The 21124-nt window shown below is 47.6% G+C and overlaps 3 protein-coding genes across 9 annotated transcripts in view; 1 reads left to right on the plus strand and 2 right to left on the minus strand.

Moving 5' to 3' along the window:
• Nucleotides 1–10884, minus strand: Pdap1 (PDGFA associated protein 1). The gene is made up of 6 exons (XM_059249291.1): nt 10733–10884; nt 7213–7304; nt 5764–5871; nt 3467–3588; nt 1968–2119; nt 1–728 (listed from the first exon to the last, which is right to left on the minus strand). Exons 1-6 carry the CDS (start codon nt 10743–10745, stop codon nt 670–672), a joined length of 546 nt encoding a protein of 181 aa, XP_059105274.1. The 5' UTR covers nt 10746–10884; the 3' UTR covers nt 1–669.
• Bud31 (BUD31 homolog) lies at nt 10340–19627 on the plus strand. 7 transcript variants are annotated; one of them, XM_059249293.1, is made up of 6 exons: nt 10904–11210; nt 12204–12337; nt 13487–13606; nt 16552–16674; nt 17653–17819; nt 19389–19627. In XM_059249293.1, the coding sequence occupies exons 3-6, from the start codon at nt 13513–13515 to the stop codon at nt 19437–19439; spliced, it is 435 nt and encodes a 144-aa protein (XP_059105276.1). In that variant the 5' UTR covers nt 10904–11210; nt 12204–12337; nt 13487–13512; the 3' UTR covers nt 19440–19627. The 7 variants fall into 7 exon arrangements, with proteins under 7 accessions (XP_059105275.1, XP_059105276.1, XP_059105278.1 ...); XM_059249295.1 differs by lacking the exon at nt 10904–11210 and adding an exon at nt 11215–11311; XM_059249294.1 differs by lacking the exon at nt 10904–11210 and adding an exon at nt 11221–11339.
• Ptcd1 (pentatricopeptide repeat domain 1) overlaps nt 18789–21124 on the minus strand; it is a 16742-nt gene continuing 14406 nt past the window's right edge. Inside the window, exon 9 of the mRNA XM_059249287.1 lies at nt 18789–20059. Within this exon, the coding sequence (XP_059105270.1) occupies nt 19877–20059 (183 nt within the window). The 3' untranslated portion in view covers nt 18789–19876. The remainder of the gene's footprint in view (nt 20060–21124) is intronic.

Here is a 21124-nt window from a genome sequence, read left to right on the forward strand (position 1 = left end):
TTACGATAATGTTGTTTAATCTGCCAAATATACAAGTTGAATTTTAGGAGCATGTCTTGTCTGGGTGATGCACAGTAACCAGAAGTTTCTTGAAATGATCAATGGGTAGGGTTAAAAATGGCCACTAGCCCTGACCAGGTGGGTGGGAAAGGGGCAGAGCAGGTCAGAGAGGAGAGGCCTCATTGGACGGAACTGGCCAGGCACAAACCTTGGACCCTTAGGGGCACAGGCTTCCTGACAGCCCCTCTGAGTGAGCACCCAGACAACGATCTGGGCTGGTTGTCATCAACTCCCACACCAGCTGCCTACTGGCACTATCCCCCCACCCCCAACGTGCAGTCTACTGGACAAATGGAATCTCTTTACCCCACTTCCCAGGCAGCCCCCAACCAGGGTTCCAAATTCTAAAAACAGCAAAAACATTCGAATGGTTATGTATGAAATGCTGTCCTGCATCTTTCTGTCTCAAAGATAGCAGCTGCCCCTCCCCCCAGCCCCCCCACGTCCCCTGAATGATTTCTGTGCCAAGATGAAGAGGAGGCCCCAGGCCATAGGGGCTCCTGGCCATGAGGGGCTGCTGCAGCGGCGCCAGGGCACAGGGTAGGTGAGACACGGCAGAGGTCCTGGAGACATGGCCCAGTTCCTCGGCATCTCCTCCCACAGGCCAGCTTACTTATTCAGGGAGAGTGACTGCATTCGTTTTCCTGACAAAGTTGCGTCATCTTTTGCTGAGGGGTTGGAAGGGAAGGGTGGGGGTTAGAACACAGCAAAAACACCTCCCACATCCCTCTGAATCACAGGACTTCAGGACCAAGGCCTTAGAAAACATTTTGTGCAAACGGGCTCAGCTAATAGATAGGAAGAGAGCCAAGAAGGATCCAGACTGTCACTCAAGGGAGAGGATTTCTGCTGAGGCCACAAGGCCCAGGTCTCCAGATGTTCCCACTATGCCTGAGTGACTGTCACCACCGTGTCAAAAGCTGCCTGTCCATTCAGGCCCACCAACTCACAGTGTGGTGGCTACTGGGAACTTGTGGCGTCCCTGGCAGAACCCTGCAGTTCCAACCTCTCTCTGTACTCTGAAGTCTAATGTCTCAAGTCAGCAACAATACCTAGCCACGTATCAAGTCCTTTCTTGCTTAGAGTATGGGAAGCCAAATGAGTTCGGATAACTAAGCTCAGGAAGGGGATGGATGCCCCAGTGAGTTCTCAGTTCCAGGTCTGTTTCCTCATATAAATGAGTTCGGATAACTAAGCTCAGGAAGGGGATGGATGCCCCAGTGAGTTCTCAGTTCCAGGTCTGTTTCCTCATATAAATGAGTTCGGATAACTAAGCTCAGGAAGGGGATGGATGCCCCAGTGAGTTCTCAGTTTCAGGTCTGTTTCCTCATATAAATGAGTTCGGATAACTAAGCTTAGGAAAGGGATGGATGCCCCAGTGAGTTCTCAGTTCCAGGTCTCAGCTTCCTCAGATTTCAGTAAATAGGAAAGTGAGCAGAGGGCTCTCATAGCCACCTATGCCCCTTTTCCCATGGAAGGTCTCAAGTAAAGTGCTCTACACTAGACATGCCCAGGCCTGTGAGAACCTGGATCACCTTTAGATGCCCAGAGGGAGGGTGAGGAGTGGACACAGATATGATGCCCAGCACCTTTTATATACAGCTCTACCATCTCAAGCCCCTGGAAGGATGGCAGAACTCCAGGTGCAGCCCCTTCCACAGACCTGAACCTCAAAGGCCTCCTGTTGCTGGAGTCTGTGGCTATTAGAAGGTGCTCTACTGATCCTAACCCTCATCTACTCCATGACGGTGGGCAAGAGCATCTCCCCAGCGATGGCAAGGCTTTACTGGCTGACATGGGTGATGAGGTAGCTGTCCTTCCTCAGCCCCTCCCACCTCACAGACAGGCTTCAGGGTCCTGCCCAGAACCAGTCAGTTAACTAACTGTACCCGGGCCAACAGACCTACCTTTCCTCTCCTCTTCTTTCTTTCTTGCTGCCTCCTCCCGTTGTTTCCGGATGATTGCCAGCCGGGCAAGATCAGCCTTGGCCTGCTCTGTCTTCCCAGCCAAATGCATCTTCATGTAGCGCTCTTTTGCTTTTTGCTTCTCGATTTCTTCTCTGTTTGGATAAAATGGTGTCACGGGGCTAGACATGGGAGTAAGCACGAAGTGCAAAGGGAAAGGACACTCCAGCTGAGAGGGGGGTGCTAGTTCCAAGTGTCTTTTAGTGGATACCCTCAAACAAACAAGGAGAGGGAATGCTCCCAGGAGAGAAACCACCATGAGAACTTTGGCACAAGAGGGGACAGTGTCTGGTTGCAGGGACAAGGTTGCTGCCTGAAAACTTCACGTGGAACTCAAAACCAAATGCACTGTGTTCCAGAGAAGATGATCATAATGAAGAAGGTACTAGGCAGGGAATGAAAGCCATAAGTGATGGGAAAGAGACACAACCTGACTTCAGGGTACCTTCTTACAGTAGTTCACATGTACCTCCCAACCAGGTGAGCCCCTTCAGGAGGGGTGTGAGAATAAAAGCAGGATCCCATGGGACAAGGGTATGGCTAGTAATCACCTGTCTAAATAGAGAATAGGAAGGGCCATCAGTTTCCCTATGTGATTCCGACTAGGAGGGCTGTCTAGGATGTGAGAGCAAAGGGCTCCATTTCCACTGAAACCTTAGAGGACCCAAATGGCAAAGGAGGAAAGAGGCTTGCCTGGCAGGAGCAGTAGAGGGGCTTTCTGGAGGCCCTTCCCAGTCCACAAGGCTGGGCAGTAATAGGAAGCAAAGCATGGGGGCCTGCTTCAAGAGGATGGATGCGAAACTCAGCCAGCAAGGGCTTGATGAGGAAATATTACACTCAGGAGACTAGACAAGACACCTACTATTGAGGTGTGGAGATAGCACTATTGGCCAGCAGATCCACCCTGACAGGGATGTGCTAGACTGAGACGTCTCTTGGTTATTCAGGACTAACCAAGGCTGCTTCAAGGTTTTGTAGGACCCCCTCAGTGAAGACCAAGTATTGGCAGGGTGCTGGCTTTCATGATCATCATTTCTGCATCTCTGTTGGGCAGAGATGGGACGTTTTGACTTGAGGCCCAAAGAGGACAGTGACTTATCCATGGCTTCTCAGTGAAGTGGCAGAACCCTAGAGCCCTTCTACTCTGGGAAGGACAGCCCAGCCTGCTGTCACAAAAAGGAAACTAACGGAGGGGTACAGAAACAGCCCCAGTGACACCCAAACCCCTTCTCCGCAGCGTTTGGAGACCTGTTCTTTAGCTATCTTGGGACTTGCACAAGGTGCTAGGCTGGAATCCTAGCAGCTTTCAGTCTATTAAAAGGGCACGAGGTCGTCTAGTCCCGTTAAGTCAATGAGGCTGTAGGTGTGGCTAGAAGACAGAGTGACTGCTCTGGGGCCCTAGTCTGTGTGCTTAGGTTGCAGGTTCACCCAGGAGGTATTACCGTTCTCTCCTTGAAAGTTCCTTTGGCCCATCCAGATCCAGTTGTGTGACCTTTTTGGTTGTCTGTGCCACCCGGTTGGGGTTCTCAATGTCAATGAGCCCTTCCACACCTTTTCGCTTTTGCTAGGATAGAGCAGGAATAGGTTAGAGGTTAGGTCTTGGGGTGCCTCAGGAGGCCAGCCCACCACCTCCCAAGAGCCCATCAGGATGGGGACAGTACTTTGGAGTATCTTACCAGTCTGGGAAGGGCAAGGAAAATGAGTGTATACTATGAGAGTCCAACCTGTGTCAGGCCCCAGCAAGACTGGCAGCTCAGGCTTCAGTAACTTGCCCACGATCAACAGAGCAGAACTGCCCCCATTTCAATCTGTCTTCAGAAGCAGCTTCCCATAGAATCCTAAGACTGATTTTCCCTATAATGACCTCATGGCTCCTTGGGTAGGGTGAGCCATGGTGTTGCAATTCCCACCCACCTCAGCTTTGAGTGGGAAATATGACCCCAGGATGAAGGTGCTTCTTGGATCACAGGCTTCAGGAGCTAAGTCATCCTATCTGGTGAGACCCAAGAAGAAACGAAACAGTTTTACAGTAGGTTTGCTTAATCTCAAGCTTTGTCAAAACTAGTTTTTCTCCTCGAAGTGACCAGGAAAGAGCTTCCAAATGCTGATTATCCGAGCACTCCAGAGTTCCACAGCCTACATCCAACTTCCCTCCTTCTATAACATGCCAACAACCATCCATGATAGCTTGGCTTGAGAACTGCTCTCACACAACCTGATCTTTCCTCCCTTCAGCATGTCCAAAGTATAGGTGGACTCCATACACTCTTCTAACCCTGCTACTGCCAATCACTAAAGAACAAGCCATGAGATGCTTTCTCCTGCATTCTACAATACCTTAGCCTCTGTTCCCTAGAAAAGCCAAAACCACTGACCTTTAAAAAGTAAGCTGTAAGCTGGGTGGTGGTGGTGGCACACACCTTTAATTTCAGGATTTGGGAGGCAGAGGCAGGCAGGACTCTGGGAGTTCCAGGCCAGCCAGGAGTCTCAACTGTTTCAAACAAACAAACAAACAACAATAAAAAAGCAAACCTTGGGATGATAATAGGCTGGATGGGGTAAAGGTGCTTGCTACAAAGCCTAATGACTTGAGTTTGATCACCAGGACCCATGATTTCTGCAACTTGTCTGACCACACATGCACCATGGCATGCTTGTACAGTGATACCCCCAACCCCTCACCAAATAAATACAATTTAAAACATAAAATAAAAAGCAAATGTAGTTATTTCTCTCCTACTTTCAAGACATCCACAGTTGTCCCTGCCCAGTCCCTGATGCAGTGAAGCCAGCACCCTTCTGTAACTATAGAGGCACCCTTGCCCACTATCTCAGAGCCCCAACAGCCCCCAATTTCTGCTCTTCAAACATGCAGAGCTGGTTCTTATCCCAGGGTCTTTGCAGCTGCTAGTCTGCTTACCTCAACTGCTCTGCCTAGCATCTGTTCCTCTTTTTTTAAGCATGGCTGGCTCCATCCTTGACTTAAGCCATCTTACTAGCACAATGTTATTCCAAGTATCCTCTATCAGACTGATTCATAGGCTTTCTCACAATCTGAATTTGCACTGTCATTTATTTTATTTTCACTGTATGTATTTTATTTTCCCATTAGATTAGGAGTCTGTAAGAACAAGAGTTTTTTTTTTTTTTTGGGGGGGGGGGTGGAGGAGAACAAGGGAATCCTTGGCTGATATGTAGAATTAAATTAAATTCTAAAATTAAAAAAAAAACATAAAAAAAAACCAAGAGCTTTTGATAATCAACATGTCTTCAAAAACTGAAGGTATGTAATGTCACTTTAACACACAGGCAGCAGAGGACCAGCTCAAGGTCAGGACTAGTCATATAGCAAGTTTAAGGCCAAGTTAGGATATACGAGACCCCAACTCAAAGCAAAACAAAAACAAAAACAAACAGAGGGCCAGTGATAGCGAGGCAGGTAAAGAACTTGCCTGGCGAGCCTGACATCTTAACTTTGATCCCTGGAATTTACATCAAAGTGGATGGAGAGAACCGACTCCACAAAGCTGTTCTCTGACTTCATCTGCCAGCACGGTATGTATCCACACCCCTCCAGTTAAAAAACCAAAACAAACTGGGCAGGGTGGTACACGCTCATGAACCCAGCACTTTGGGAGGTGGCGATAGAATTGTCAGGGGTTCCTAGGCGGCCTAGGTTATGTGAGACCCTGCTTCATCTGCCCAGTGCAGGGGTTTGGCCTGCAGTCCCCACACTCACCTGGTAGTCATCATCTTCATCTTCACTCTCATCTGAGTCTAGAGACTTCTTCTCCTTTTTGGGGTCACCCGAAGCGCCATCTCCACCTTCTTCTTGTTCATCTTCTTCCTGTTTCAGAAATGGACAACCTGCAGAATCAAAAATGCAAAACAGACCCCCAGGAATGTAACACCCATGACCACCCTCTGACTGTGGACCTTCACATTAAGCCCCTGGGAGGCTTGAGCCAAGTATGACAAGGGACCTAACTCTGTGACCCCAGTCACTCAGCATGAGGGACCAGAGGCCAGTCCTCTAGCCCAGTGAAGCCCCTGATAAGGCCACAGAAGACCCTGATCCCCTTCATAGCTACCTTGGTCAGTCCAGGGAGCAGCTGATCTCACAAGTCAGAGTCAGGTGTGGAGCTGAAAACCGTGCCTGCTCAGTTGTACCTGCTACACGCAGCTGCCAAAGTGACTTTCCTGGTCATGCCTTCCTGGTTTTATGCTCCCCTGGTCATGTCTGCCCACAAACTCCCTTTAGCACCAAATGCCCAAGCTCACACCTTGGCAGGCTACCTGCCTCTACTTTTCTGTCTCGAGTTTAAAAAAAGAACAAAAACAAAACAAAACCACTGGGAAGAGCTGACATTATGGCTTATGCCTGTAATCTCAGCATACAGGAGACAGAGGCAGGAGCATTGCCAAGAGTGCAAAGCCAGCCTGGTCTACATAGCGAGATCCTGTCCCAAAAACCAAATTAATAAAGCCTCAATAAAAAACTTAAGTCCATCCTCTCTTAACACCTACCCATACAGTTTCCAAGGTCCCATGTAAATACCAGGAACTCCACAGTTCCCCAGCTAGATATGGCCCCTCCCTTTCTCAGGGCCAGGGGAGCGGGTATCTAGGTGTGAAAATTCAGTGTTGCAGAGGATACAAATAACAGCGGACTAGACAGGGTATCCTGGGCCCAGAGGAACTACTAGTTCAGCTTGGACTGGAGGACAGGCAGCACCAGTAAGAGTCACAGCAGAGGCGATGCTGGACAAAGCTACTAGCAATGAACAAGACACCGGGGGTGTGGGAAGGCAGGCAGTGTGTGTGTAGAATCTGGCAGACAGCCCTCCCTGTGTGGCTCCAGGAACCAGTGGGGAGGTACAGGAGATCAGAGCTGTAGATGGACAGTGGCTGGTAGAGGGAAAGCCTCTACAAGGCAGGCATACAGGACCAAGAGTGGGGACCACCAAGGCAACTGCTGCGAAGTGGGCAAAGTCTCTTCTCGTTGGTCCAATCACAGGACGGCCCCTTTGTGACTGTGACTGGCTGCTCCAGGGCTCACAGCTGCCACCTGCTGCCCTTCCCACCCCAATGTGGTGACTTTTCTTGGAGAACAGTAGTCCTTTCCTGTCCTCCCCTGGAACCGGAAGCAAAGCACCATGATAGACCACTGGATCGGACATGTACTCACGTTGGCCTTCTGCTTCTCAGCCTGTAACTGGGCATCGATCTCCTCAGGGCTTGTATACTGCCTCACCCGGCCTTTGTGGCCTCCCTTTCTACCTGCACAAAGATCAGAAGTTCAGGAAGGTGAGAGAGAAGGCTGCCTTCTTTGCACTGACCCCGGAAGGCTGTCCTTTTTGGGGCAAAGGGACCTCACCTACCCCCACCAAGTACCACCCAAACCCACAATGTTCCCAAAGAACAAAAGCAGCAGCTTATTACATCTGATGTACGACTTGTCAGATGTAGGTTCCTAACAAGACCTGAGGTGAGGAAAGGAAGATGGCGTCTGACTGAATCCTGTTTTCTTAAAATGCAAATATGGCTGGGTGTAGTGGTCCACATCTTTAGTCCTAGCACTCCAGACTGCAGGGGCAGGCAAGATATAGACCTCTTGAGTTCTAGGCCAGCCCAGTCTACATATGGAGTTGCAGGCCAGCCAGGGAACATAGTGAGACCTTGTCGCAAAGTCCAAACAGTGTTCTTAGGTGCAAGCAAGGAAGCAGGAAACATGTATGCCTTTTCTGGCACTACAAAGCTTTTGACTTTAATGCTCTGTCACAAGCTCATCTGATCCTTAGAAAGAAGGTACAGCACAACAGCCATTGCTGGTTTTCTACCACAGGGAAGGAGACTCTGTCAAGCAAAGTGCAAAAGAAGAAGACTCCTGAAGCCTAAAGCTCTGGGTTAACCACTCCCTTGATCTGTGGCTCTCTGGGCAGGCGTATACTTTGCCAGAGCCTCAGTCTCTCTTTTTTTCCCATAAAGCTGCCATGAAAATAAACTGGTTACCCTTGGAAAAGCAGCTGGAACCAGGCACGGTGGCACACGCCTTTAATTTCTAACCTCAGGAGGCAGATGCAGGCAGATCTCTGTGAGTTCAAGGCCAGCCACGCTGTTACAAAGAGAAATCCTGTTTCAAAAAATAAAAACAAAACAAAAAAAGAAAAAGAAAGCAGCTGGAATTGTGTGTGGCATTGGATAAGCCACACAAAATGTCTGCTAATCTGTTCTAATATATTGGTTGGTAGAAAAACATATGCTATCACTGGCCCCATAAATGAACTACCACCAATGGCAGTGGAAAGAATAAAACACTCCATCTTGATTATATGAAGAGAATACTTACAGGACAAAAGCCCAAAATCTACCAGCAGAAATTCTGTGTTCAGAGTTAAACTAGCAAATGGGGCTGGAGAGATGGTTCAGCAGTTAGGAGCACTTGTTGCTTTCAGTCAGCCCTGGCTGGTTCCCAGCACCCACAAGGCAGCTCAAAAACCATCTGTAGGCTGGGTGGTGGTGGCACAAGCTTTTAATCCCAGCACTCAGGAGGCAGAGCCAGGCAGATCACTGAGTCAAGGCCAGCCAGGTCTACAGAGCGAGATCCAGGACAGGCACCAAAACAACACAGAGAAACCCTATCTCAAAAAATCAAAACAAACCAAAACGTGTAACTCCAGTCCCGGGGTGATTTAATGTTCTCTCCTGACCTCTCTGGTCACTCTGGTCTCACATGGCGCACTTACGTACATGGAGACAAAAAACTCTCACTTACATAAAAAAAATTAAACTGGCAAAATTAAAGTTGAATACAGATCAGTCTAACACTGACCAGGACTATCAGTGACAATTCATCTAAGAGGTTAAGTTCTATACCCTGATGCTCTAGCCAGAACACTAGACCAATTCCTGCTAAAGCCTGTCTTATAGCTGGGCGGCAACTCCTCTGCATCCTGCAGCCTATACTGCCAGGCAGGACCTCTCTCGATTTCTGAAAGTCCCTGCTGTGAGTAGAGAATCTGTAATTAGACAGCCAGAAGTGCTCCAAGCTCTGGAGAACACTGCAGAGACACTGATTTCCTAGACAGCAGCTGCAGAGCTGTAATTGGGCTGCCACAGCCCACACCACCCATTTTTAATGACTACCTGAGTTCCCAGGTGTATCTAGGTATGCTCATGAAAGGCCTATTGTGAGATACCAAGCTTGCCATTAAACAAACAAACAAACAAAAACAAAACAACACCCTTTCTTGCATATTCCAGGTAACAACTCAAAACTGGTCATTACAGGCCCTCATTCCCTACACTTGTCTATGGAATACTGACCTTAGCTTGGTTTACAGTGGCTCTTTCAAGACTCTAAAAATAATTCACAGTATGATGAAAACAGAATTGGTCCTTTGCTCTTGGGAATTTTTTTAAATAGTTTTATCAAGCAAAGAAACAAGGCTTGTCTGCTTGCAAAGATTTTCACAAATCAAAAGACTAAGTCTATTAGCCAGGATTCTATACTTAAAACTGAGGGACTGTAATTGCCAACCTTGGAGTCAAAATTCTGGAGCTGGAAAAGTTCCTTTGCGTCTTACAGATGAGACCGAGGAAGAAAAGAGTCTTCCAGACTCAGAATAAATCAGCAGAGAAGTAGGTTTAGCCGCACTTGGCTCTGTAAAGCCTAATATCTGAATATTGACAGGAAGCAATTTAGGCTTGAAAAAGCTCCAGGCAGATGTTCCTGTAGGCTGATTGCATTAACTGGCTTAACACGTGAGCTACCAACATTAACTGAACATCTGTTCTGTGCCAGAAGCGAGTCAGGACCTTAGTGCGATCTATTCTATCATCGTATAACTCCGGTCTCCAACTCATCAAGCTAAGCCTTATTCATACCCCTGCAGTTCAGATGAAGATGAAGTAGAAGAGGTTAAAATCTTGTTTGAGGCCACAAAATTAAGATGTGATATATCTGGTATTCAAATCCCCGATTCTAAAAGGGAATGAGAACGTTAAGATGGGAAACGCGGTCTTCTTGGTCCCTACACACAGTAATAGTGCTTGCCTGGGCATTTAGGGGATCCCGAGCACTGGACTGAGGACTTGGGTCCCCTAGTTTAAGCCTCAAAACAGAACAAGAGGTAGAGATAGAATCAATGCCTCCCCATTTGGGAACGACAAAACCGAGACACAAAGAAGTTAGGCGACTGGCTCAGAGACACGTCCCTAATGGCTACCGCGCAAGGGAGAGAGTACAAGGTGGTCCAGGAGCCAGATAACTAAGTCAGGCTCTTATTATGAGGCAGGCGTGGCCGAGCTGGAGCCCGACAGAACCCACATTTTATGCTCGCGGCAGACAGGCTCCGCACTAGCGCGGGACGCGGTGACTCAGTCTCCGGCCAGCCAAGTGGGAGGATAACTTCAGACGCTCCCCAGGCTCGAAGGAGCGACTCCTGGGTCCCGCTTTCCTCGGGGGCGAGGACCCAGGGCCAGGGAATCTCCTTCACATCCCCGATGGCGAGGCTCTCGACCACTGCGAGCCTCAGTTTCCCAGGCAGGACAATTGAGCGTCGAGGCCCACGCTCGGCTGTGAGGCGGCGGGGATGGCCTCCTTCGGCGCGGATCTCCTAGAGGTCCGCGGGCTGAGGGGACAGCGGCAGCCCACCCACGGCCGCCCCTAGCGAGGCCACGCGAACCACGCGCGCCCACCCCCTCACCTCCTTTAGGCATCTCGGCTGCGGCGGCTGCAGCGGCGGCGGCGCCTCGAACTGACACCGGAACCGGAAATGCCTTGGGCTAGACTTCTTCCGCCCGGCCCAGTCCTTCTCCGCGCGCGCCGCCGCTGCCGCCCGCCGCCGCCGCCGCCGCCGCTGCGAGGAACGGGGACCTCACCGAGGCCGGGCTGTCTTGCGAGTTGCCTGAATCCCTGGCCCGACCGCGTGCTGCCAGGCAACCGCACTCCCCGGTATCCTGGTCCGGGGAGACGCGTAGCTGTGCCGGCCACCCCAACAGGAAGTGAGAGGGAAACGGCCGTAGGGTTTCCGGAATTCTACAAAGGCAGCGCCCAAGCACCTAAGGTGACGCAATCCCCGCGCGAGGTGGGCGGGGCCCCGCGAGGGCCTTATCCTGAAGAGTTTCTCACCCGGGCGGAAGCCGTCAATAAAGAAGCGGCGGCCGTAGGTGCTTGTTCTTCCGGTGAGTGTTTCTTTCCTCTGTTCTCGAGTACTGTATCTTTGGCAACGGTCGCGGCCCAGAAGGCGATCTGAGCGGCAGAGGCTGGAGTCCCCGATGACTTGGTGCCTTTATCGTTCTGCACAGGGGATGGTAGATTTGGGGCTCTTTCTCGGTCTCCCCTTTCTCCCCCCATCACGTTTTCTCTTCCGGGACCGTTTTCTGAGTACTGCTTGTTTCTCAAATGCTGGTCTCTTGAGTTTCCCCCAATTCCGGTCTGTAACTTCCCTCTCGTTCACCTCTTTCCCCGAACTCCTTTAGTTTGTAAACCGACCAACACCTCTTTCCTCCTGATACATTCACCTCCTCGTTTTACCTCTCTCCTGACCCGAGAATCTTCCGGGCTGAATTCTCCGGGGTCAGGAGAAAGTGATTCTCTAAGTCAGGCTGAGAAGAGATCAGACTCCATCCACCTCTTAACTTTAGTGCTGGGAAAACCGGTGCAAAGACGGGGAAGTCTGGAGCCTCTAGTCAGTCAGAATGCCAATTCTCAGCTATGTGACCCTGAGTCCACCTCTTAGTGTTTGATTCATTTGTAAAACTGTTAAGGAGAGGTGTGTGTGTGGGTTGGGGGATTGTAAATATCAGTCACCATACAGTGGGTGGGACTGAATACATTTGGAAGAGATGAGTGGGTTATGCTTACAGGTAATACATGGCCAGGGTTCTCTTTGCCAGCTAGAAAGCATAATGCGATTTGAGAAGATGCTTTTTATCTTTTAGGTGATTAAAGGCGTGGTTGTGTACACCTTTAGTCTCAAAAGACAGAGGCAGTGGGGTCTCTGTGAGTTCGAGGGGGGCATGGTCTACAGAGTGAGTTCCAGGACAGCCAGGGCTACACAGTGAAACTCTATCTTGAAAAACAAGAAAGAAAGGGAAAAAAAAGATACTTTTCTATTGTTATGTGTTGCTTTGGCCTTTGTTTATTGTGTGTAATCTATTGCTCTCATTTTACAGATGAGACAGAGGTCCAAAGAAGAAAAGTGATCGCCCCAAAGCCACAGAATAATTGGTAAATCTGGACAAGAACACAGGCTTGTAACTGCAGAGACCAGGGATTTTTATATATTCTCATAGGAAAGAGACAGAAGGTATTGTGCTTTTTATACTCAAGTTTTTCCCCTTGAAACTGTTATCCCTGGGGTTCTTCACTTAAAGGCTTACATTGTAATTGGCTTTTAATCAGTTCTTCACGATGACCCCATAAGGTAGACCTTAATATCCTTATTTTTACAGGTGAGAAAACTAAAATTTAGGCAAACTTTTTTTTTTTTTTTTTTTTTTTTTTTTTTTTGGAGACAGGGTTCATATAGTCTAGATTGGCTTCAAACTCACCAGATATCCAAAGATGGCCTTGATCTCCTGATCCTTTTGCCTCCTCCTTGGATTAGAAGTGTGTGCCACCATTCCGGTCTAGGGAAGCTAAGTAGCTGTTTGGGGCCTTCTGGATAATGATCTTCTGTGGGCATACTTTTGGTTTTGGATACAAGCCGAAGTAACAAAATAAATAGCTAGAGAGAAGTGGGAGGGAGGAGTAGATAGCAAAGTATCAGCAGAAATCAGCTGGGGAAGCCACTTTAAGGCACCCATCTGGAGTGCCCAATAGAGTTTTGGCTATAGTGTCCACTCAGATGAGACTTGTGAACAAAACAACAAATTTCAGTAAGTAGAGATTGATATCATTAGATCTCCTGCTCACCACATCCAGCAGAAACTGACTGGGGAAATTGAAGCAGTCACCTGCAGTTCTGATGGCTGAAGTTCCAGGTTCTCTTTTCTACTGTAGACATTTTTATATTGTGAGATAAACAATAGTAACTGTTGGAAATAGATTACCTTCCAGCAGCTCTCAAGGCCATGGTGTGTTCACTTTTGGTCTGCTTTGCTGTTCTCATTCCTCCCTATTGTAGAGTTGGGGGTGCATGTGTGCCCATTCCTAGATAAAGGACTGGGGAGGATGCTGAGACATATGTGCTTGGCTCTGAAATAGGGGGTGGTGTGGCTTTCCCAGAGCCAACTTCTAGACGAGCTCAGAAAACATAGGACTTACTAACATACATTACACTTTCTGAGCTTGACAGCCGTGAGGAGCACAGCTGCTGCAGTGTGGACTTAGGCAGTCTGGGTAGGGGTCCCTTCATGGAGCTACTTACTGCTTTGAGTAGATGAATGTGCGCCAGTAATGGCTGCCAAAGGCCTTTGGCAATCTGAGACTCAGAAATCACTCGACTTTCCCCTAGGTCTTTATAAGCTATCTTGCTGGGAAATGCCCAAAGTCAAAAGAAGCCGGAAAGCTCCTCCAGATGGCTGGGAGTTGATTGAACCAACACTGGATGAATTGGATCAAAAGATGAGAGAAGGTGAGTGGTGGTGCTCCTGCCTGGGTAGGCTGAGTGAAGTGTCAAGGCTCCGGTGCCTCCAAGGATAGACAACATCTATGAGGAGAGGCTTGTTGCAAACTGGTCAAGTTTTGTTTACTTAGAATGCTTGAAAATTCTGAAATGTAAGATAACATTAATGAAAACATCGCCCCCCTCCAAAACAGAAAAAAGGTGTTTTATTTATTATTAGCATATGTATTTGTGAGAGAAAGATCAGGTATCTTTTTCACTTTTAATGTTTTGTTGGAGACAGGGTCTATGTAAATTCTTTTTCGTAATTTTTGAGATAAGGTCTCTACATAGCTCTAGCTGTCCTGGACCTGTGTAGATCAGGCTGGCTTCGAACTCATGGAGAGCTGCCTGCCTGTGCCTCCCTAGCACAGAGATAAAAGGTGGACCACCACAAACCCCAGCTTACTCTATGTGTTTTTTTTTTTTTTTCCTTAAGATTTATTTTATATTGGGGGAGGGTTATATGCATGGGCGTACAGGTGCCTGGGGAAGCCAGAAGAGGGTGTCAGATCTCCTAAAGTTGGAGTTACAGGCAGTGGTGAGCCACCATGACACGCATGGGTGCTGGGAACAGCCCCATTATGAAGCTTCTCCCCAACCCTCCCCCCCCCCCCCCCCCCCAGACAGGGTTTCTCCGTGTAGCTTTGCGCCTTTCCTCGAACTCACTTGGTAGCCCAGGCTGGCCTCGAACTCACAGAGATCCGCCTGGCTCTGCTTCCCGAGTGCTGGGACTAAAGGCGTGCGCCACTACCGCCCGGCTTATGAAGCATTTTTATTCATGCTTTTTTTAAAAAATTTTTTTTTTTATTTTTGAGACTCTCTGTAGCTTTGACTGGCTTGGAACTCTGCTACATATTCACATTCTTTTTTTTTTTTTTTTTTTTTTTTTTTTTTTTTTTTGGTTTTTTTTTTTTTTTTTTGGTTTTTTTTGAGACAGGGTTTCTCGGTATAACTTTGCACCTTTCCTGGAACTCACTTGGTAGCCCAGGCTGGCCTCTGCCTCCCAGTGCTAGGATTAAAGGTGTGCGCCACCACGCCCAGTTCACATTCTTTTTATTGGTCTTTGAAAATCTCCTTTATCCCTTGGTCTTTGCACCATGTAGCAGTTTCTACAACACAGCGCCATAGTAGTCTTGATTTTGGGAATCATGGCAGTCAGCTTGTCTCTGGAAATTTTATCTGAAGCCTCAAGCATATGGTAGCCTTTGGTGAGCATAGTATGTCCTAGTTTGATTGCTCTTACTGTGGTAAAACACCCTAACCAAAAGCAACATAGGGAAGGAAGGGTTTTATTTGGCTTAGAATTCCAGGTTACAGTCTGTCCTTGAGGGCATGTTAAGGCAGAAACTAAAGCACACGCATCCACGGTCAAAAGCAGAGGACAGGGCTGGAGAAATGGCTCAGTGATTGAGCACTTGCTGCTCTTCCTGAGGACCCAGGTTCATTTCTTAACACCCACATGTCTGCTCACAACTGTAACTCTAGTTCCAGGGGTCCAACACCTTCTGACATCCATGGGGACCAGCTACACATATAGTGCACATACATATATGCAGGCAAAACACTCATACATAAACTAAATCTAAGAAACTTTTTTAAAAAAATGATAAATACACACATGCTGTTTGCTCAGTACAGAAGTTCAACTAGCTTTCTCAGGCCACACACACACATTCACTTAGGCCAGCTTGATCTAGCTCACTGCTCCAATGAGGCCCCCTTAGGTGATTCTAAGTCCTAGCAAGATGATAATTAAAAAACATCTTCCAGTATGACTACTTGTTTTTTTGTTTTTGTTTTTGTTTTGTGTGTGTGTGTGTGTGTGTGTGTGTGTGTGTTAGGGGTGTGGTGTGAGAGTGGTGAATGCACAAATGTGTACTACAAAGCATAGGTAGAGGTTAGAGGACAACTTACCGGAGTCAGTTCTCTCCACCATGAAGGTTCTAGGGGTCAGACTCTTACTGGTTTTGGAAGCAAGCACCCTTATCCACTGAGCTGTCCTATCGGGCCCCCTGAATTGCTACTTTTTTTTTTTTTTTTTTTTTTTTTTTTGGTTTTTCGAGATAGGGTTTCTCTGTGTAGTTTTGCGCCTTTCCTGGAACTCACTTGGTAGCCCAGACTGGCCTCGAACTCACAGAGAGCCTCTGCCTCCCGAGTGCTGGGATTAAAGGTGTGTGCCACCACCGCCCGGCGGATTGCTACTTTTTTAAAATTTATTTTTATATATGAATTTTTTGCTTCATGTGTACCATCTTTTGCCTGGTGTTTGCAAAGGCCAAAAGAGGGACGTTGGATCCCTGGAACTGGAGTTACAGTTATGATATGAGCTGCCACCTAGGTGCTGGGAATAGATCCTGGGTTCTCTGCAAAAGCAGCTAGTGCTCTTAACCACTGAGCCATCTCTCCAGCCTCCCTTGAATTGCTATTTAAAGCAATCTTTGAAATACCTGTTTACAGCTAATCTGATCATTGTTGTTATGAGGTCAGACCTGCAGCAATAACTACTAAGTCACTGTTAACTTGGCTTTCTCTTTGCATAACTGGTTGTGCCAGTGTCTGTTAGATACCCAGAACTTGCAGTAGTCAAGGTTGCTATGGGTCAAGAGATTTCTTGACACAGCTCTGTGAAAGTAAAGGAAATTAGAGTGTGGATGAAAAGAGTCTATCTTCAGCTCTCTGATGTGTTCCTAAACTCATGGTAACTCTAACTTCTTGGGGAACTGGTAGACATTTTCTACACCATTTTGCATTCTGCTAGAAGGGCTTAGGATTCCAGTTTCTTGTCCACTCTCGTAATTGTTTTCATTACTATCCCCATGGGCAAAAAATAATCATAGCTGTAGTTAAGCAAACATGCAACATGCTATGCAGACTGACTCTCTCCTAAAACATACATTCTTTTTTCTCTCCAGCTGAAACTGAACCCCATGAGGGAAAGAGGAAAGTGGAATCCCTGTGGCCCATCTTCAGAATCCATCACCAGAAAACCCGATATATCTTCGACCTCTTTTACAAGAGGAAAGCCATAAGCAGAGGTAAGTGTGACTGGCTAAATACCTTGACTTTTAAAAAGCCATTGTTATTATGTTCACATACATGAAGAGGCAAGTGCTTCCCGAGGCTTCCATGTGGATTAACGGGACAACCTACAGGAGTTGGTTCTCTCCTTTTGCCATGAGGGTCTGGGGGATCAAATTCGGGTTATTAGGTCTGTATGAAAAGCATTCTTGGCCCCTGAGCCATCTTGCTGACCCTCTTGACCTTTTTGTACTTGAGTGGTTTTCAGAATTTATATAGTGGTTCATAAGAAGCTGGGTGTCACCAGGCCTGGTAGCACACGTCTTTAATCCCAGCACTTGGGAGGCAGAGGCAGGTGGTTGTCCGAATTCAAGCCCAGCCTGGTCTACAGAACAAGTTCCAGAACATTCAGGGAAGTTACACTGAGAAACCCTGGGGGGAGGAGAAAGCTTAAGGAAAAAGCTGGGTGTTATGGTTCAGACCTATAGTTTCCCCACTTGGAAAGCAGAGGCAGGAAAACTTGAGAATTCCAGGCAAGCCTTAACTGAGATCCTGACTCCAAAAAACAATGATTATCTTTGCATACCCAGCAAACATCAGTTTTCTTACCACTGATGAAGAAATTAGTTTTTGTTTTTGTTTTGTTTTCCCCAGAAACAAGGTTACACTAATGTAGCCCTGCCTGGCCTGGAACTTACATAGACTGACTGGCCTCAAACTAACAATGCTTTACCTGCCCCTGCCTGATTTGGTTTGTTTGTCTTTAGTTTTTTTCTTTTTTGTTGAGACAGGGTTTGTGTAGTTATAATTCTCCTGGAACTGGATTTGTAGACCAGGCTGGCCTCAAACTCAGAGAAATCTTCCTGTCTCTGCCTCCCAAGTGTTAGGATCAAAGGCTTGTGCCACCATACCCAGCTTAATTTTCCTTTTTAATCCAGGCTGAAGGCAGGTTTGTTGTGCCATGTTCTGATGCCTTGTCCCCACCTTTCTGATAGAACTCTACGAATACTGCATTAAAGAAGGCTATGCAGACAAAAACCTGATTGCAAAGTGGAAAAAGCAGGGCTACGAGAATCTGTGCTGCCTACGCTGCATTCAGACTCGGGACACCAACTTCGGGACAAACTGCATTTGCCGAGTTCCCAAAAGCAAGCTGGAAGTGGTAATGCCTGATGGCTAGATGGGGAATTATTTTCTGTTTAAAGCTCTGCCTAGGTTGACCATAGGGGTATTTTGGGAAGTAGTTTTGTCACTGGAAGCCTGGTAGCCATCCTTCCCAAGATGAGTCCCTTCTGATCAGGGATCCTTGGGTGGAATCTGGTAGTCGGTCTTTCTGAGTTGTAGGGCTGGTCTCAGTACTACCTGTGGGCAAATAACTGAACTCTTTTCTTAGGGAGTAGTAATGGCAATAGCTGTGAGGTTCTGAGAGGGCTTCACTGGGGTGGCCACTAGACAACCTGTCCCTTTCTCTCTAGTCTCATAGTGACATTAATCTCTGCATGTCTTCTGTCTGAACTTTGTTCCAAAACCAGGAGTGGTGGCTCATGCCTTTAATCCCAACACTTGGGACACCAGCCTGGGCTAGTACTGAGATTATGTTTCAATAATAATAATAATAATAATAATAATAATAATAATAATAATAATAATGGTTTCAGGCACCTGGCAATGGTGTTAATGTATAGTGGCTGAACTCTAGTCTCCAGACCCTTGAAATGGAATACCAGGACATCAGGCCAGATAGGCCATCCACTCAGCTTGACCTTTGTTTTCTCTCATTACATTGAAACAGGACTCAATTCCCAGTTTTCATTCAGTGCAGATGGCCTCAGCTCAGCAGACAGCTCTGTTCTCTGTGTCAAGGATGGGGCTCTGGTGTGGATGTGCCAATCCATGGCTAGTGATCGATGGCTACTTCCCAAGAGGAGGCTCTTGGTGTCTCAGCCTTTGGCTTAAGCTGATCTTCAGGGCTGGAGTTTGTTCAGTTGTTAGAGGGCTGCCTAGTATGCATGGAGCCCTAGTTCCATCTCCAGTGCCCCACAGAACCAGATGTGGTAGTACACATCTGTAGACTAGCACCGGAAATTCGGGTCATCCTTTATGAGACCCTGTCTCAAAGATTTAGCAGAGCTTCACCAGAGAACTTTATTTGCTTAAAATGTGCTCTTGGTCTCTAGAAAAAAAGGTAAAGACAGCATTGCTCCAGTCCCCCAGCCAGCCACTGTGCCCTTGGGACAAGATTTTTCTGGCCATGGGAACTTAAGTGTGCACCTTTTGCCCCATGGCCTCAAGAACTCTGGCCTCAGCCCCCTAGGCAGTAGCAATCCCACCAGGAGAAAAAGAAGGCTGCCTTATTGTCAGGTCATACACCTTTAATCCCAGCACTAGGGAGGACAGAGGCAGCTGGATCTCTGAGTTCAAGGCCAGCCTGGTCTACAGAACAGAGTGAATTCTAGGACAGCCAGGACTATTATACAGAGAAACCTTGTCTCAAAAACAAAAGGCTAGCTTACAGAGGATTCTTTGTAGCATGTCTTTAATCAGTCAAACACAGACATATAACTTTGGGCTAGTAGTAGCTGTTTCCATTTTCACAAGGAAGCTGAAATACTCAAATGGAACTGTCTAATGTCCTTCAGGGAGTGTTCCACCAACAGCCTGTACAGCAGGTTCCTATAGGTATGTGCAGGGCTGTAGCAGTATATACAAATGTCTCCTTCCTCTGTTACAGGGTCGCATCATTGAGTGCACGCACTGTGGCTGCCGAGGCTGCTCTGGCTGACACCCTTGACCCCTCTACATTCTGGACTTTGGGCCTTGTTGGCTCCTGCCTATTGGGCCACCCCGTCCTGGAGCAGCTCTTCTCAGAGTGGTGCCCAGAGAAGAGACCCAGAGGGAGCATGGGCTCTACAGGTGAAGGCTTCAGTGTTTACTAGCTGAAATCTGTAAAAATAAAACCTTTAGACCTCTTGGCTGTATTCATTCTTTTAGAGCAGTGGGCTGTGGAATGCAGGGGATGGGCTCAATGTCATAGACACTGTGTGACCAGGAGCATAACCTTTCTCACCAGTGACAGGGAGGGCACCCTGGGCCCAGCATTTGTCCTCACGCCTGTGCCTGTAAAATGCTTCAGTGCCTCTAGAAAGGTGACACCAGCATATTCTCTTGGGTTCCATCAGCACTGTGAAAGCTGGGTACTTGTCATAGCAGCATGCTCCATCACCTGTCCTTAAGGCCTCCACTGACACCAGCATTCCCAGTGGTGTCTTGGTTCCCCTTAGGCTTGGTCTGGAACTCCTGCCAGGGGTGGGGGGCTTCCTCTGCTGGCATCACTTTCAGCCACTGCTTGTAATATGCTCGAAAACCATCGATCTTCTCCAAGTAGGTGTTTTTCCCTTTGTACTGTAATTCGAAATGAACAGGACTGTGTCAAGGTGAGTGACATACGTGGACAAAAGCTTCACTATGAAAGCCATCACTGTACAACGATACAGAATACACTAGGAAAAGCAGGGAGTTCAGAAATGTTCTCAGCTACTCCAAACCACTGCATGTCACCCAAAGCTAATAACACCCACAGCAGCTTACCCCTGCTCGTCCTTCCTCAAGGAGAGTACAGTGGACAGGGTAGAAAAATGGACATTAGATTCACTGCTGTGAAGAGTGAAGTTCCAGTTAAATCTGCTGTATTTGGGTTAGGACAGACTGCCCTTTGCCTAACAGCCATCTAGTCTAAGGTCACTAGTGCTCCTAAACCTGTGGAGGTCATCTCAACCCACAGAATTGAGGCATCCCATCAACTCTGCCTCTGTTCTGCTGAGCTGTTGCCCTCCTGACCTATCACCTTGGGCCAATGCAGCATCTCCTTGCAGGGAGGAGAGGTATGGAGAGTTTAAAACAGCTGGTGAGGGGCCACATAGGAAAAATAAGCCAAACCAAAAAAGGAAGAAGGAAAAAACAAACACAAAACAAAACCCTGTTAAAACACAATACTAAAAGTTTGAATTTAAGATTTTTAAGTTCGAGCTGAGCCTACGTAGAGGTACGTGCCTTTAATCTCAGCACTTGGGAGGCAGAGGCAGACTGATCAGTTTGAGGTCAGTTTTGTCTACAAAGCATGTTCCAGGACATCCAAGCCTACACAGAGAAACCTTGTCTCTAAATAATAAAAGGACTACGTGCGCTGAGAAAATGGCTCAGTTGTAAAGTGCTTGCTCTGCAAGCATGCTGAAAAATGCACTCTTGTACCCATGCCTCCTGCTGTAATCCCTGTGCTAGGGAGATGAGACAGGAGACGAGACTGCAAGTCTAGCCGAACTGATGAGCTCCAGTGAGATCCTGTCTAAGAAAGAGTCTGCGAGTGGCAGAAGGCGTTAAGTGGTCTTAGGCCTTCAGTTGCACCCAGGGCCCCTCTGTAGACACTAAGCAATAAGACCACAGATGTTCAGATAGGCCTAATGCTTGGCA

The sequence above is a fragment of the Peromyscus eremicus genome, chromosome 23, assembly GCF_949786415.1.
Source record: "Peromyscus eremicus chromosome 23, PerEre_H2_v1, whole genome shotgun sequence".
NCBI lineage: Eukaryota > Metazoa > Chordata > Mammalia > Rodentia > Cricetidae > Peromyscus > Peromyscus eremicus.